Source organism: Larus michahellis, chromosome 16 (genome assembly GCF_964199755.1).
Source record: "Larus michahellis chromosome 16, bLarMic1.1, whole genome shotgun sequence".
Classification (NCBI taxonomy): Eukaryota; Metazoa; Chordata; class Aves; order Charadriiformes; family Laridae; genus Larus; species Larus michahellis.
In genome coordinates this window covers 9,090,261-9,107,619 of record NC_133911.1, presented here as the reverse complement: position 1 = coordinate 9,107,619, position 17,359 = coordinate 9,090,261, and the positions used below count along the sequence as shown (strand labels likewise).

The 17,359-nt window shown below is 42.9% G+C and overlaps 1 protein-coding gene across 1 annotated transcript; it reads left to right on the top strand.

The window, feature by feature from the left end:
- The first annotated feature begins 139 nt into the window (after positions 1-139).
- WRAP73 (WD repeat containing, antisense to TP73) lies at positions 140-17,222 on the top strand. The gene is made up of 12 exons (XM_074560511.1): positions 140-472; positions 1,125-1,277; positions 1,879-1,995; positions 9,144-9,216; positions 10,111-10,214; positions 11,096-11,182; positions 11,983-12,117; positions 12,209-12,286; positions 13,643-13,748; positions 14,775-14,900; positions 15,638-15,829; positions 16,723-17,222. The coding sequence occupies exons 1-12, from the start codon at positions 404-406 to the stop codon at positions 16,830-16,832; spliced, it is 1,350 nt and encodes a 449-aa protein (XP_074416612.1). The 5' UTR covers positions 140-403; the 3' UTR covers positions 16,833-17,222.
- Positions 17,223-17,359: the final 137 nt, after the last annotated feature.

Sequence of the window (17,359 nt, the reverse complement as noted above, 5' to 3'; positions counted from 1 at the left end):
GTTTACTGGCGTATTTCTACTGCAATCCGCAGTCCCTCTGTCCCAGCTGGGGAACCTTGCAGGACACCCCGCCTGTTCTCCCGTCGCTGTCAGTAATTAGCCGGGAGGAGTAATTAGCCGGAGCGGCCGGGCGCGTCTCATTAAACGCCTCATTTGCATAACAATTACTTTCGCGAGACGGCTTCCCGCCCGCTTCCCGCCGCCCGCGGGCCCCGCCCCGCCGCGGGACTACAACTCCCGGCGCGCCGTGGGGCGCCGCCCACCTGCTCCGATTGGCCGCCCTGGCTACACCGCTCCCGCCCCTTCCGCCCGCTTCCGGCGCGGGGCGCGGGCCGGGGCGGCGGGCGGCGCGGGCGGGTTTGAACCGCGGAGCGGCCCCGTCCCGCCCCCCCCCGGCCCCGCCATGGACTTCTCGGAGCTGTTCAAGCTCTCCGGGCTCCTCGGCCGGTTCTCCCCCGACGGCAAGTGCCTGGTGAGTAGGGGCCGCCGCCTGCGGGGGATAGGGGGTAACCGGGGCCGCGCTCCCGGCGGCTCCGCGGCCTGAGGAGACCGTTGGGTGAAGCGGTAGCGCGGGAACCCTGGGCCCGGGCCTGGCGATCGCCAGGCACCAGCTTCATGTGTGGTACAGCGCCGGGACCCCGGGGAACCCCCCCGGGGTAGGGCAGGCTCCCCCCCGGGGCAGGGTGTCCCGTCCCCCCGCCTCGGCCCGGCCTTCAGGCTGCCCGGGCCGGGCCCTGAAGAAGCGGCGATAACAAAACCTCATCTATGTGTGCGGGACGGCTTGCTGGCTGAGAGGCTTTTACTCCACAAGGGTCTCTATAATGGAGACCTGATTAAGGTTAATCAGTTAAAATAATAGTTATGAGGCAAAGAATAATTTTTTTTAAAGTAGAATTAGTTAACCGGAATGAACGAGGATTCTCTGCATTAATATACACACACGCACCCCCCCTTCCCTCCTGATTTAACTATTTTTGCTGTAGTTTGCAGTAGAGCGTGGCACACGTCAAGCCTTTTGAAATTAAAAGCCCTGCTCGCACAGCGCTTCGTCCCGGCATGGGCACGGCCATGGTCCTCGGCCGGGGTCGGTTCCCTGGCTCAGCTCTGGGTTTGCTCTTGTCCAGGCTTCGTGCGTGCAGTACCGTCTGGTGGTCCGGGATGTGAACACCCTCCAGATCCTCCAGCTCTACACTTGCCTGGATCAGATCCAGTATATCGAATGGTCCTCTGATTCCCTGTTCATATTATGTGCCATGTACAAGCGAGGGATTGTTCAGGTAAGGACAAAAGCAAGACAGAGTGTGTTTCCTAGTGGGGATTTGTGTGTGCTCTCACTCAGTGAGAGCTTCTTAACAGCAAGTGCTGGTTCAATGCTTTTGCTGAAGTAACTGACATTGTCATTGAAAATGCACGGTTTGAGGATAACCCAGCATGCCATTATTTTTAAAACCATGACAAACATCTTAGTTTGAAAAAACAAAACCAAAACCAACCCCCAAATTTAGAATAAAAATAAGTATCAAAACTAATAAAAGCTGGAGATTGTCTTAGTGATTTCTTAGTTCACTAGGAAATAAATACATGCAAACTTGTTAAATGGACTAAACCTTTTTTTTTAGTGTTGGATGTCCAGAATATTTGTCACAGGAAAAAAACCAAACAAACAAGCCATCTTACTTTATAATTCTTACTGACACACAGAGGTGTGGGGCTTACTTTTGTAGTGGGATCCAGCGCCAGTCCTTCATGGCCACAGGCTTTCAGAGGTTTCCTGCCCTCTCTGGTATGCGATGCAGGAACCTTTTCTCAGCTGTAGTGTACTCTTGTAAGCAGAGGTTTTGATGAGCTGGTGTCTGTTTGGTTTCCTCTCCACCCTAGGTCTGGTCCTTGGAGCAGCCAGACTGGCACTGTAAGATAGACGAGGGCTCAGCAGGATTGGTGGCTTCATGCTGGAGTCCGGATGGTCGTCACATTCTCAATACAACAGAGTTCCATGTAAGTGTGAAGTCATGATTACTCTCGACAGTATCAGATGTCACTGTCTGCCCTTTGCCTCTTAAAATAACTTAAAGCTCTTAAAGCTGTAGTGGTGTAAAGAATGTGGGAATAGTTCTCCTGTATTCATATATGTAACCTAGGTTAATTCCAGTTTAGATGTTAGTTCTTCTGTTAACAATTTTTCCTCTTGCTTCTGATGATAAGATAGAAAATGGACACTTAGCTTTGAGCGTAATTTTCTCACAAAATTATGTGAGAAAAGTTTAGGGATAACTGGCATTCAGTGAAGCAATTTTAGAAATCAGATTTGTTGGTTGTAGCTTACGGAAGGCTCAGCAGTTCTTGCAAAAAAACCCCCAAACCATAAACATTTAAGAGTGGCCATGGAATTAAAAAAGTATGGTCTTAGGTTTATTGACTTGTGAGATGAGATTTAGATCCATATCCTGTAAATACTTTCATAATTGTTTGATTTTACACATAGGAGTCAGACTGCTGTTGATAGAACTGCTTTCAAAATTCAAATGCCTGTAAGCGCTTATGGTTGAGAGCCATATTCTGGAATTTACGCTAAGGTAGAATCCAAATCAGTTTGTGGATGCTGGATACTGAGCTTGTTGGGAGGCATGTGGAAGTCTGACTCTCCACCTTTACGGTCTTTGGATTAGAGCCGACAGTTCATGTTGTTCGGTACAATGAAGAACAGTCAGAAAATAGCAAAGAACTACATGCAAGACATCTTCCTCTTTGCTGTATTTAATCTTTTCAAAGCTATAGATGGATTTTAGATGACAGGTTATTGTGTCATAACCCTGGCTAGCACTGAATTCAAATGTTACACTGCAAGATTTTTCCTTTTTTTGTGCAAATACCAATGTCAATGGAAGATAGATGGGGGACCTTGTCATCTGTGTGTGTGGACTGGAGTTAGCGCAGATCCTGGTGCTCTCAAGGGAGCTGTGGATAAGCTTGTGTACAGCTACGGTACTGTTCCTGATGCACACAGGGCAGAATTCTCCCGCAGGGATTTTTAGTGCTGACCTGGGGTAGAGGTTTTCTGTCTGTAAAGCAATCTTTTTCCATTCTCCTACCCCTTTAGATAGTGGGTTTGGAGGAGTGATAAACTTAGGCCTTACTTTTCCCAGGAATGAATGGCCTTGGTAGTATTAAAATAAAAAAATGGGTCCAGAATTTCAACCTGAAGTCAGTAAAGACATGCCTGCTGGTCAGGCAGAAGCGCGGTAGTCAGTAACCCAAACTGAGGGCTGGTGCTATGTGCTACAAGTGAGTATCTCATGGCACGTGCATGTGGGGGTGGACTAGCAAGTATTTATTGCCTCCCAACAGAACTTGGTTTGACCTTAGAGGATTTCATTAAGCCTTTGCCAAGTTGGCATCTGTGTTGGGATAAGTTTTCTTTCCAGCTGTAAACAGGTTGCTAAATTAGCTTTTGTCAGACAGCTGCCTGGGTTATGCCGCTGTCTGAGTTGTGTTTACTCCTGCTCTGCTAAATCCATAGTCTGGTGGGACAGGCGCGAGTAGTGCTCGAGACAGAAACTGTCAGGATACTTAATATTGGTGTGTTATGTATGTTATCAAATTCAGCGGTTGCTTGGAGGCCTTAGGGGTTCCCTGTCAACTACTGCAGCTTGGCTTTGGTAGCCTGACATTTTCAAACAGCACCAACTAATTACTCATACTTGTAATTCTTCAGGTCAACATGTGAGTTCCACTGTAAGCTCACAAATAACTTTCTTATTCCTAGAATTTTTTTTAAAGGATATGGTCGTGCTAATTTATTCCTAGCCATCCATACTTACTAGTGCCTCAGAACAATTATTCATCTGCTAACTTGCAGTTACATCCTTTTTGTGGTCAGCATTATAGTGAATAGTGTTGTGGGGTTTTTGATGTGATTGGTGTGCAGTTCCTAACTTGAGGTGAGGGCAGCAGAATTGTGACACGCGTTTCCAAAGTCCATTTTCACTCTGTTCAGTCTTTTGAGATGGGCAGCCATGGTCTATATGCACTTAATATTAACATAACTCTGCAAATGCAGTCATTTTATTGGAGATGAGTCTGTAATAATGCGCAGGTTTTCGGGTCCCAGAATTGTTACACAATGTACAGTAATACTGAATGGCACAGGTACCTGTCTAAATCTTTACACATTTACTGCAATAAACAGCATGACGTACAAGGCAACTAAATGGTACAGGCTTATCAGAGGAGGTATATAGAGACACTCTCCTTTCACTTGATAGTGGATTGTTTTTCACAATAATGGATTACTGGCAGATGTGGAGGAATTTACTGTGCTTAATTACAAAAGTGTGTTTAGTACTGAGTTACTTGCCCCCAAATTTCGAAAGCATCTTTGTGCTGTATATTAGCTTAAGTGTTATGTGTGGAGGGGTCATTCTGTCTGCATCGAGGATGGAAATCCTGCTGAAATGTAGAAAATATGTAGGCTGGTTCCTTAAACTCTTGCTATGGAGGATTCTCTGCAAGGTGAGATACAGACTTGCTTGGTTTTGCCAGGCAAACCCCAGTTTTGGGCAGCTGGATATATTCAAAGGTACTTCCAAAATCAAAGGCTTTTTTTTTTTTTCTTTAATTGTCTGCTTATATCTTACAGGTACATGTGAGAAGTGGTCAGAATAGTTTCGACTTGATTTTTCATCACCTTATTTATACCAAGCTAGAGTACAGTTCTGTTAGGAAAATCAGGGTTTTTTTGGGGGAAAAAAACTGGAGGTATTCTTTTCCCTCATTTAACTGATCAAGAGCAAATCTAAATTAGTTGGAAAAACACATTTGAAATCCTGCTCTGTAAAGTCTATCTGGAATCTGAAGAGTTGGAGCACCGTGTTAATTATATTGATTCATGCAGTGCACTGGAAAGTAGTTTGTTGTCCCGTAGCTATCGTTTGTCACTTATTTTGTAGTGGGTGCTTCCTCTCCTGCTGAAATCCAGTCCGTGAGGCAGTTCTGCAGTGTGTAACACAGCAAGCTGACTGCTGGAAGATTCCGCATTATCAGTTTGTCCCACGGAAGGTGTCGTACCAGGTGTCTTTCCTCTTACAGTGCCATCGTTCCACCTGAATTCATAGGCACATGTAGAGCATAAACAAGAGCTGCAGATAAAAGATACAGAGAAAGCAAATGGATCCTCTGCTTCTTCATGACTCTCATGTTTTGTGATAAATAGTTTGAAGATCAGCAGCATTGTTCTCGAGTGTTTCTTTTAAGAGACATACTTATAAACTACAGATATTGTATTTTCTCCACTACCATTTTAGGTACTGAAGCATTAAGAAGCTCCTTTCGTACTACAGCAGCGGGGAAAAAAGTGTGTGTTTCTGTGTATATTGGCGCTAATCCTTAGTAACTGTAAATGGCTACATTGGTTGAAAAATGCTTTCTGTCGAGGAATGTGCTCTGAATAATCTTCTGAAATCCGGTGCTGACAGACACTGCTATGTAAGGAGGCCTTGTGACCCAGTCAAGTCTGGGACAAAAGTTGACAGTCATTTGAGATGCAAGGTTGTTTAAAAGTGTGTTTTTATCTAGTGAAAATCACCAGTCCTACACCTGCCTATAGCTGTCAACATTGGGATGTAGGCCTGAACCCACCAGCACTGGAGACTGTTTATCACGTTACCATCTAAATACTTTTTATTTCTCAGCTGTTTTTAGGCTATTTTAAAAATGCTTCTGCTTTTGGTTTGGTTTTCCACTGCAAAACAACAGCTGAAAACTTCTCAGACACCATTATCATTGGGATTTGAGTTTGACAACTCCACTTAATCGAGTCATCTGCACTAAAGAGAAAGTACCCCTCGAAATGAGCAGTGAAGTGCTTGCTGCAGACTTAATTGATCATGATCTATTCTGCTGTAAAAGCCATTGTCCCTTCCCCACAGTGTCTCTGAGAAAAGCAAATAAGAGCAATGCGATTTTTTGTAATTTTTAAAGTGTTTGGCTTTCTTTTTTTCACCGTCTGTACATTTTATGTTTCTGTCTCTCATAATCATATCTGCTAGCTGTGAAATCTTTCTCTAGTTTAGATTGGCAGCTTGGGCAAGATTGTGGGTTAATGTTTCAGTTCCAGTTGGGAATATGAAGGGTCTCCCTTTGTGTCGCAATTTAATTGTAAACATATTGTTAATCCATCTAAGATAGGTGTGAAGTTCATATGTTAAGCACATAATGTAATTTTCTCAGTTCATAAAAATGTTTGAGTGTATACAAATAGAATATAGCTTGCTTCCCTTGCTAGCATGCAGCCTTCGTGGGAGAGAGCCTGGAGTTGAGTAGAGGATCTTAATAGTTGTTATGAGCCTGCTGTCACTGCTGTAGATCAAATCTGAAGAGCTTTGGTTATCAAAGGGTTGTAGGCATCCAATACAATCTTAGGCCTTTGTTTTCAAAGGTATATTTTTGTGGGTCTTCTGTTGACTGGGTGTAAACAGCCCTCCACAGGGGTGTGTTGGTTGTGTTCCGTAGTCTCTCCCCAGTGCTGCAATGGCATTATTGCAATTTCTGTCGTACCTGCTAGAAATGATGTGGTGGGGAGGTACCTGGGCAATACACGGCTACTCCAACAACGTCAGCGTTTAACGTTACTGAAACTTTCGGTGGCAGTGAAGCGCATGCTCAGCAGTTAAGTGCAACAAGACAAGCATGAACAGGGAAAACATGATTAGTGTCTTCTCTGGGGAGTTACAGAACTCGGCCCTTTTAGAGAAGGTGCTGTCTGAACAGCACAGAGAGGGCTGCACCCAAGGGTGAAGCAGAGATGGATGCAGAAAGACTTCTCAAAATGAAGATGCGCTTGCCTTTTCTCTTCCGCAGTGGAGTGTCAGGCGAGGCAGAGGTGACAGTAGGAGCTCTGCACGTGATACGCTCTTTCTCACCGCTAGAGATTTTTCTGTTCTGATGTACTTGAGCTTGATGGGAGCCTTGTTCTGGGGCTCTGAGCCAGCCTCTGTGGTCCAGGAGATAAGCGTGTCTGACGCGCAGCAGGCCAGGTGAGTTGGTTGTGAGGCCAAGTAGCAGCACAAATGTAAACTTGGATGCCTTTGTCAGGAAAAATTATGATCCGGACCTCAGCATTCAAAGCTTGCAGCTGCTAAGCTTGATATTAAGTGGCTGTAGAATGCGTGTTGTGTATGCCACGTGTTTTGGTCAAGGGAGGAACAGCAGCAAGCTCATTTAACACTGCAATTAATAGGAGCAAGCGGCATATCACTATTGCAGTTGCTATAGAAGAATGTGAGTAGGCATTGTGTTGGTATTTTTAAAGTAAATCTTGCGTGAAGAGCAGGCTAACAATGCTGTATTTTTGTATGTCCGGAAGTGAGCAGTTGCAGTAATAAAACTTGATTAATGTTGTTCATCTAGTGGATTCCTCTAAGACCTGCTAAACTTAAAGGCGGTACTGCAGATGTCTAGCTGTAATTTCATACCTGTAAAATAAAGGAAGAGCATTACGTAGTGGTCCAGTATTTTTTCTGATTTTGGATAGAAGCAGACTGGAATCTGGTCTGTTTGTGCTCTTTCCTGTAGTAAATTAAAAATAATAATAATTGATTTCTGTGTTGTCTCTTCAAATTTCAAAATTTTCTTCTGTATATAAAAAGCAGTAGGGAGAACAGCTAATGCTGCTCTCTCGCTTTGGAACTCCATGTATCTCTGGAGGGAGGCAGCATTAATTAGGATTCTGTAACTTGGTTTGGACACCGTGGCAATTCTTTGAATCGTGCTTTCTGGCAAAAATTATGACGTCAACAATGAAAAAACCCTCCAAGTTCTGTTGCAACGCAGCCTGTAGTGATGCCAGGTAGAACACGTACATGGGATGCTGCTGCCTTGGAGTCCTTTGTCACCATTGAGTAGTACCAGTTTCTTCAGGGAAGGAAAATGTGTATTGAGGACAAATGTGCAAAAAAGTGTAGCAGAAACTTCTGCCCAAGACTGCCGGGGAATGGGCTGCACCCGCTGCAGGAGGATAAGGAGATGGTAGATATTGCTGAAGTTTTACATATATAATGAATCAGAACTAATTTTGTTGTGCAGTAGTTCTGGGAAAGGAAGCTTTATGACTGTGGTGCTTTATTGCAAAAATAGTTTTACCTGCATCTCTTCTAGAATCTCTTACCTTGGTGCAATAAAATGTAGGAAAACACAAGAAAAAAATTACACTGGAAACATTCCTCACTCCAGATATAAATGCAAAGGTTCACATGACATACTGATTAATGCACATATGTCTGGTGTGGCTGCCGTTGCTAAGGGAGAGTAAGTATTTGTTTTTAATTGAATAATCTGCAGATGGCAACGCAGAGCTTCCAGAATGCAGGCTGTGACCTTGAAGAGCTGTGGAGAGGCTTGTTTTGCAGCTGACTGCCTTCTCTGCAGTTTTTGTGTTTTATGGATGCACAAGCCTCCAGAAATACCGCAAACGTGATGTTTAAATGCCTTGCTTTGCGTAGCGTATTTTGGCTCTTTTCTAACTCTTTCAGTAATTGCGTAATGTTGCCTTCTTGTGGGTGGCTGAGGAGGGGAGAGCAAAATGCAAATTAGCTGTCAAAGCTGAGCGTGTCTAAAAGCTGAAAAATACAGCTGAATTTTCATGCTTAGTAGCCTTGTCCCAAGAGATACGATGTTCTTACGCTGCTGTAACATCTCATCCATTGATAAATGCAAGAAGCTTCTCATCTCTGTTCCAGATTCTGCGATAAAACTGTGGTTTTTCCAACTGCAAAGTGTCTGTGTGCGATACTTGGCAATTATGTAGCTAGATTCATGCCAATATCAGTAACTTTAATGGTGATGAAGAGCTTTTCCCCATGTTGGTGTTCTGCAGCTCCTACCCCTCTGGAGTATTCAGTGTGCCTGTAACAGTAATTTGGAATACGTAACCTTGCTAACTGAAGGCAGTTGGGAGAGAATTCCTTGCAGTTACTTGTCAGGGCTCTGTGTTTCAGCTACATAGAAGAGCTACACAGTTTAATTAACCACAGAGGGTATATTGATCTACTTTGTGTTGTTTAATTAGGTTTATGGGTTTCTATTTACTCAATTTTTTTTATCTACAAAAATAAACAAATAACTTCCTTGTCTCTTTCTCTTTGTGACAGCTGCGGATAACTGTGTGGTCCTTGTGTACGAAATCTGTCTCTTACATCAAGTATCCCAAAGCTTGTCAGCAGGGTAAGTGTCGCACATCTAACGCAGGAGTGGTATCTTTTTAATATGGCAGGAAGGGGAAAATCAATTTGATGTGTAATGGAGAAACACGTGTTTCAGAGCAGGTTCTGGGCCCTCCCTGCTGAGGGGTTTGCTCCCCTCAGGGATACGCGGCTCTGAGATGGGTACCTGTGTGCCACCTGTGCCCCGGGGTTGTCATGTTCTCCCGGATTGAAGGGTTACATCTGAGCCACGTGCCTGGTCTTCAGATGTACATCTTCCTGTTGTGTTTGCCTCTCAAGGGTTCTTTAAGACATTAAAATGAGCTGGATGCATTGGTGATGAAAAACACTAATCCAAAGTGGCTTTTGTCATCTTTTCCACAAGAAAAGCTTTGAAAGGGAAGCTCGTGTCAGGGCTGTCCAGCCGCATGGCTGTGGTTAGCAGTTTCCTGCCTGAGGCTTGTATATAGCAATGGCCCATATACGACAAAGACAATTATGTATTGCGTATAAAATAAGAGTGGATGGGGACCAGTGCCTGGAAGTTGGGAGTACCAACGCTTGCATAGCTAATCCCTTTAGCCAGACTAAATGAACTGGTTATATGAAATCTGTGGGGTTTATAAAACAACTGTCTGTCAGTAATCAAACGTGGTTTTTTGAAGCATGCTGAAGTTCTGCAACAGTTGTGAAGCTGCACCCTTAGAAATAATATATTCAGAGTTTAAGAATTGCCAACACAAGCAAATTAGTAGAACTATGCTTTGCCTTGATTAATGTGAAGATGCTTTTCCCTCTGTCTTTACTTCTCCTTTGAGTTGGCAATAACTGCTTTTCATGGAAGATTTGTAAGCTATCCTGTCTTGTTTTCTCTCTCCCTTTTTTTTAATTTTAATGAACTTTCTCTCATTGGCAGGGATAGCTTTCACTAGGGATGGCCGCTATATGGCAGTAGCAGAAAGACGTGACTGCAAGGACTTCATTAGCATCTTTGTGTGCAGCGACTGGCAGCTACTGAGAGTAAGAGGGGTCCTTGCCTTCCACCGCTTCTGGGCAGACTAAAGCACGTGTTGCACGCTGCCTTAGGCTCTGCCACTTCGGTAGTCTGGTTCTAGACTTGCCAGTGCATTTTCTGTCCAGCACCTGGCTCCTTCCTTGGCCTGCCCGCAGACTTCCCTAGCAGTATTCTCTTCGGGAGGCCAATATTTACTAGGTGTGCGTAAAGAATTTCTGATGGAACACAAAAGTTCACCTTTAAATTCTTGCATGAGTTTATTTACAATAAACTATCCTACGTTAATATTGAAAGTATCAAATGCTTGATAAAGTGATCATTTGGGACGTATAATATGAATTCTCATATTTTCTGTTTAACAATGAGACTAGTCTGTGGAGGATGCACACTAGCGTGACTTAGAGGACCAGATGGATCTGAGAAATTAAAACCCATTAAGAACTAGTCAGTACATAGTGTCACCTCTAGTTCAGGAATTCTGAGTCTCAGTAGAAGCTGATAGCAAAATTTGGGAAACACCACTAAATGCATGTCGTGGTCCCAAGCTCTTCCCTAATGATCCTGTACCGGCCTTTCTGAGGCAAGGAATTAGGCTAGCTAAATTTCTTGACTGATTCAGTGTAACTGCTTTTATTTTCTTATGAAATACTGTTCATTTTAAGATGGAGCAACTTTTTGCCTTTTCTGTAAAGGCAAACCAAAGAAACAGTGAATGCAGGATACTAATGCAAAAGAAAATATTTCTGTTCTAAGCTAGCATGCAAAAGGCTCTTGCATTTGTGGTAGCACTTAAAAGGATAAAACTGAGGACTGTGTTAGGTCAGATGCAACAGTGTTTGTTAGTATAGTATTTCAAATGGGTTTGTGTTTTCTCTTTTGGGCGCAGCATTTTGACACTGAAACACAAGATCTGTTTGGGATTGAATGGGCTCCTAATGGCTGTGTTCTGGCAGCGTGGGATACGTGTCTGGAGGTATGAGGAAGAAGCATATTATTTTCTTGAAGAGTTCAAGCTGGTTTGTAGCCACCAGTAAAGCAGTAACTAAAATAGTGTTATAATTTTTTTCTTTTAAACGTAACAAAAGCTGAACTCAAACCATTTTAAATATTTTAGTTGTATTGGTAATGGATGTCCTCACAAGTGTATGTCAAACTGTTGTGTAAATCTTTAATGACAGTAAATTATCTTATTAGCTTTCTTTCTGTTTATCTTGGGGAAAAAAAGTATTACTGTAATCATTGCAGAAGCCACTAGTGACATAATGAAAGAATTCTTCTGTAAGGCTCTTCTACCACTTTATTTTACACTGCACAGTAATTTTACAGTTAAGGTACTCATCCAGAAAGTTAGCAAGGAATACATACATTGCTATCCTTTCTGCTCTGAGTAGGTGAACTTCCAGGTATAGCTGTAAAGTTACGGGCAGCAAGATCAAAGCAAACAGCCCCGGGAACGGGCAGGGTTGTACACCCCTGATCGGATGGCTTCAGATGCTGAAGGAGCACGAGTCTTCCATAAAGGCTCTGCTGATGCTGTGGAGCATTGGGCTCGGGGCCTTTGTGCTCTTGGGGAGAGGCTGGATGTGTCCTGGGAGTGCCAAATGAGCCAGCGGGAAGCCTAGAGCCTCTTGTCTCAAGTCACAGATAACAAGCCCTGCCCTTTGTGTTTCACTTGCTGCGTTTTAAGCAGGGAGAGTTTGGAAGGAATGGTTTTGCCTGTCTATGGATTTAACAATATTGTTAATCTTTAGAATTAATCTATTTATTTTTCAGTATAAAATATTGCTGTACTCCCTTGATGGCAGACTGCTGTCCACGTACCGGGCTTATGAATGGTCACTAGGCATAAAGTCAATCGCCTGGAGTCCCAGCAGTCAATTTTTGGCAATTGGCAGCTATGACGAAAAGGTAAGAAATATGTTTATGTTCGTTCTTTTACCTAAACCATTTGTAGAACTCTGTCATAACAGTTCTATCTTGCAATGCTTTCTTGAACTAGGTGCGTATCTTGAACCATGTAACTTGGAAGAAGATCACAGAGTTTGAGCATCCAGCAACCATTGTTAACAAAAGGACTGTAAGTACGGATCCAAAACCCATGGAATCATTAGCGGTGCTTTGACGCTGCTATTTGTATCTGAAAGATGTTAGTATTTCATCTGAAAGATAGAATTATTTCATTCTGGAGACCTTGCTTTTCCCCCTCCTCATATAAACACAGGGCTTGGGAAATTGCATGAACATTTGGGGATGTAAGAAAAAATAGAGGAATTCTTTCAAATTTGATGGAATATGCACCTATGATCCTGTCATTTGCCAGTGTATTTTGATGTAGATGGCGATTGTGTTACAGATTTGGCTATGCAGATGATGACCAACTGGGAAACTTAACAGGAGAGATTTCTCTCAGCTTTATACAATTTGTGACTTTAAACAGCGTTGGAACTGGATTGTGATCAGATTTACATCTTGTATGTACAGGCTCATCCAGCTCACCTAAAGAGCATTTCCTGTAAACATCTGTCATCATTTATTTTTATCCTTGCACGCACGTATATGCAAGGCCCAGCAGATTCCGGGTAGCTGGCAGCAGGCAGAGAGCTGTAGCTTTTGTTCCAAAAATCACAAGCTGTTCTCATCCGCCAAGGTAAAAGAACAGAGAGTGCAGCAGTGCTGCGTGCCGCTGCAGAGGAGGGACTAGTCCTGTGTCTGGGCAGAGTCCCCGAAGAGTTCACATGTGTAGACCGTAAGTCTGCACTATTCATGTGACTGTGGTGATGCCTCTTAACCAGAAGCAAGGCACGACCCATTAAATGTACCTCAGCAAAGCTTCTCAGCGCTGAAAAATGCCCTTCCTTCCAGCTAGGTGTAAAATATGTAATGGAAAACGAATGGAAATAGCTCTGTTAATCTCTACTATACAGACAGGAATTGCAGTTGGTGCACTTATCCTGGTGCTTGTATTTGGGAATAATACGCTGTAGTCACACTGTTAAAATGTTTTTGCTATTTCCTTCTGCAGCGTTGCACTTTGTTTGCATTTATTTGTGAGAGTATCCAATTAAAGATTCTTTATTGCAAAAATGAAATCTATGTTCCCATTGTAATGAAGATGATTTATTGTACTGCCAGATTTAGCTCTCAGGAATAATGAATGAGGTGTACTCTGGCAGACTCATTCTTCCTAGACTTCAAGGTTCGTTTATTTGTCACAGGAGTGTTTTCCTGATTGTGGTTCCAAATAGCAAATGATTCACTGAGAACGCTGGAGTTGGTATTTGCCAGCTGAAGCCCTTTCCTCCATCGATGAACCAGGGGATGCTGAGATATAATGCACTTGAAAATGAGTTAGTGGGATGGGGATGATTTGGTAATAGCCCATGTTCAAATTCTCTGAGGCCCTTCTGTAGAACTCTCACTTGTTTCTTTGTAGATTGTGTATAAAGAAGTGGAGAAATCCCCATCTGTTGAAACAGAGAGACTTTCTTTCCCTCCAACAAGAGCATTGGCTAGTTCTCTCTTCAGCACACAAAGTAAATGTAAGCCAAAGTTTACTAAAATGAGACACTTGAGTTTGCCACGCGAAGTCTTCCTATAAATAAACATTATAGGCAAGCTCTGCCTCGTTGATACTGGAACGGGTCTTCTGGATGCTCTGCTCCAGGCTCCCAAGATAACTGAAGAGCTCCGAGGGCAGTAAGCGCCCCGCTGGAGGGGATGCTGCCTGCGTGGTGGCTTCAAGGCAGGTTAAAGACTAGCGGGATATTGTAGAAAAGAACCGTAATTGCTTGGGTGTAGAAACAGCAGCCAGATCTCAGTCTTGGAGCTGCTTGCAAGAGTTGTCTTAACATTGTGTGGATGTTTTTTCTGATTTTTTCAATCTATGCGATGCAGATAATTGCACTAGTTCATCTGATCCTAACAATTAAGAATCTTATCATAGCGTGTGGCAGTTCCAATAATTAAAAAAAAAATCATCAGAAGGTGTTACTGTCTTGCTGTCTGCTATAGGATAGCAATTAATCCCTTAGGTGTGAGGTTATGTAAAAAAGAGAGCATGAAGAAGGCCATTTGGCTTCTGTCTGAGAAGCTGTAGTCATAGCAATGCTTTAAACTTGCCTTCAGACAACAGGCTGTGAAATATTAAAGAGATGGCAGACAAGGTATGATTAATTTTTTTTTTCTACTGTCTCATTGTTTGTGGTACTGCAAATCACCTCTGTCTTTGCACTGGTGTTTGTTTGAAATACTAGTTAAAAGGTAGCGGAAAACTTGATCTTTCCTTTTTTTCGTAGTTTAATCTGCAGACTTGCCTGGATTTCCAGCCTTTCTTTTGTTGTAGAAGGGCAAGAACAGTAAGCTGTTAACGTGAAGATGCAGTATCTGAAAACAACTGAAGTTTTTGATTGGAACATATTGGAGAAGAGTAAAATATGGTCATATCGCTTCAGAGATGAGGGGTTTTTAACAGCTAGAATTTAAATATTTTAATATTTTAAATATTAAATTTAAATATTTTAAATACTAAGGCTCCCTTAGTAAACTACTTTCATTTCAAATTCCAGATGACATTTCCCAGGTGCCAGTTTCTTTACAGTATGTCAAACCAGTGGCTGACAGGGCAAATCCCAAAATGGGAATTGGGATGTTGGCATTCAGTCCAGATAACTGTTTCCTGGCAACCAAAAATGGTGAGTTCCTGCTGCTCGATATGAAAGGGGGAAGCTGCTGGTTGTGTGTGGTGTGTTCTCAAAAGAGAAAGGAGGGCGATAGTTGGCCAGTTATTTTTCACTATGGGAAGACGTGTGGCCCTATTTAAAATCAGTTCTCTGTTGTGCAAACGTGTCACTACAGAGGAAATCCAGCCTGTCTTCTAGCGTACGTAAAGTAGTGGGAACTGCTGATCAGTGCGTTAACTTGGTCTTGGCTTTGGTTTTAATGAAAACAGTATACTTCTTATTTCTTCAAATGTATGCTTGCTCATTGTATTAGGAAGTGAAATACACAAATCCTTCCTCCTCCCATCACACCAAGTGTCTCTTGAAAGGCAGAATTCTTTACAACCTGTAGTAGTGGGGCTTTTGGTTACCTCAAATAGTGGAAGTCATGGAATTAACGTTTAATATTTTCCTTTGACGGTCCTGAAGGGCTGTTTATGTCTGGATGCAGCTGTGGTTCAGAGGCAAAAGCCACCAACAGTAGCGTAATTGTGAATAACTTGATAAAAGCCAGTGCAGGACTGGAACGCAAACCAAGTCACTTCTTTTATCCTTTTCGTAACTTTTCCAAAGTGAAACTGAAGGCACTGCTAGGCAAAACTCTAGTGGCGTTAAACTCGTGGTGCACCTAAATGCCCATTTCTTTAAAATAAAGCGTGATCTTTTTATCCTTCAGGTATTCACATGATTACCTCTCCCTTTTCTGACAGATAACATTCCTAACGCTGTCTGGATCTGGGACATTCAAAAGCTGAAACTGTTTGTGGTCTTGGAGCAGCTGTGTGCAATCCAGTCTTTCCAGTGGGATCCACGACAGGCTCGACTTGCTGTCTGTACGGGGAACAGCAGAGTCTACCTGTGGTCCCCAGCCGGCTGCGTGGCAGTGCAGGTTCCAGTGGAAGGTGAGGCTGCTGGCAGTACCTTCCACACGCCGTCACCAGCTGCTTGGTTACCAAATATTTTTCCACTTATAAATCGGTCTGAGCGTTAGCATGTAAATGGCTCAGATGGGCTCTTGGAACTTTTTGAAAACGTTTAAAAACTCCTCTTTCTGTCTTCAAGAAATGAAGACATGATAGCACAGGGGCTAACAAGGATTTAATTGTTGCTTTATTTGTATAGTAGTTGAATTCTTTCTCAAGATTTATATTGGTATCAGTTTATTTACATAGAAGCTGTAGTTGTGCAGAATGCCAGGTGTTGACATAAAGACTGAAATGCCTAGAATGTTTTCTGGTTCTGAAAACAACTGAACTACAACAGAACACTACGGGGGGAAAATGAGCGTGGTAAATCTGATGGGGAAAGATAAGAACATATGTGCACCTGAACTCTAAGTCAGCCTGCGTGATGAGAAGTTTTATGGCTGGCAGTAGTGATACATGGCCATTAGCTAGATCCCAGAAATGCCTTTCTGCATATTAAACAGAAAAGGAATCACAAAGATTCAACTTTTTCCTCCCTACACAAGGAGCAGCAATATCGTTGGGGTATGCAGCTCTGCATGGCACCTGTCTGCATTAAAATGATGAGCCTACAAAATCTGTGCTTGTCGGTGGGAGTACAAAGTAACTGTAGGTTTGGGGAAAAGTCGGTAACGCAGCTTGTCCGTGCTGCTGTACTGGAGAACAGACTGGGAGCCTTAGCGGGGCGTTTGGTTTTGGTACTGCTGCAGGAGAGCCAAGGTGGGGAGGGTATTTTCTGCACTGTGTGTGACTGACTCCAGCCGCCTTTTCCCAGCGTACGAGGACGGACTGGCAGCTTCTTGCTGACAAACTCTGATCTGTTTCTGCAGGTGACTTCCAGATCGTCTCTCTCTCCTGGCGTTGTAGTGGAGACTCCATGGCGCTTCTGAGTAAGGACAACTTTTGTGTGTGTTACTTAGAAAGAGAAGAGGTAAAATAACAATCATTTGCATTAAAAATGCTCACAAGCTTGAGGAAGAATGAGGAAAGGGGTCAAACCCTGTTCCCCAATCCGCAGCTTTTGTATTTATAAGTTATTTATTTGAAGGAGCGTACCCAAACTCCAATGTGTAAAGTACGGTGATTGCGTTTGAATGAAGTGATGTAGCAACTGAAGCGTAGAGAATGAAGTCTGGATTTCAAGAAAAGTTTCGTATTGCTGTAGTTGAACTTTCTCTTGAACTTTGTCAACCACGAAACCTTATTTTCTAAAATTGTAGCTGTGTGTATATAATGTATAGCCATTATTTAAATTTTATAATTTCCAATAAATATTTTGATAGTTACAAACTTGGTATGACTCTAACTATAAACCTGTGCTTCTCCATTCTGAAATCTGTTTGTATATTATCAGTTGTGTGATTACGTAGCTATTTATCCCAGCACAAGGGAACAGTGATTTGCACACAACAGTGTACAGCTTCTATCTAGTCCTCTAAGACAACAGATTTTTCTGGTGTATTAGAA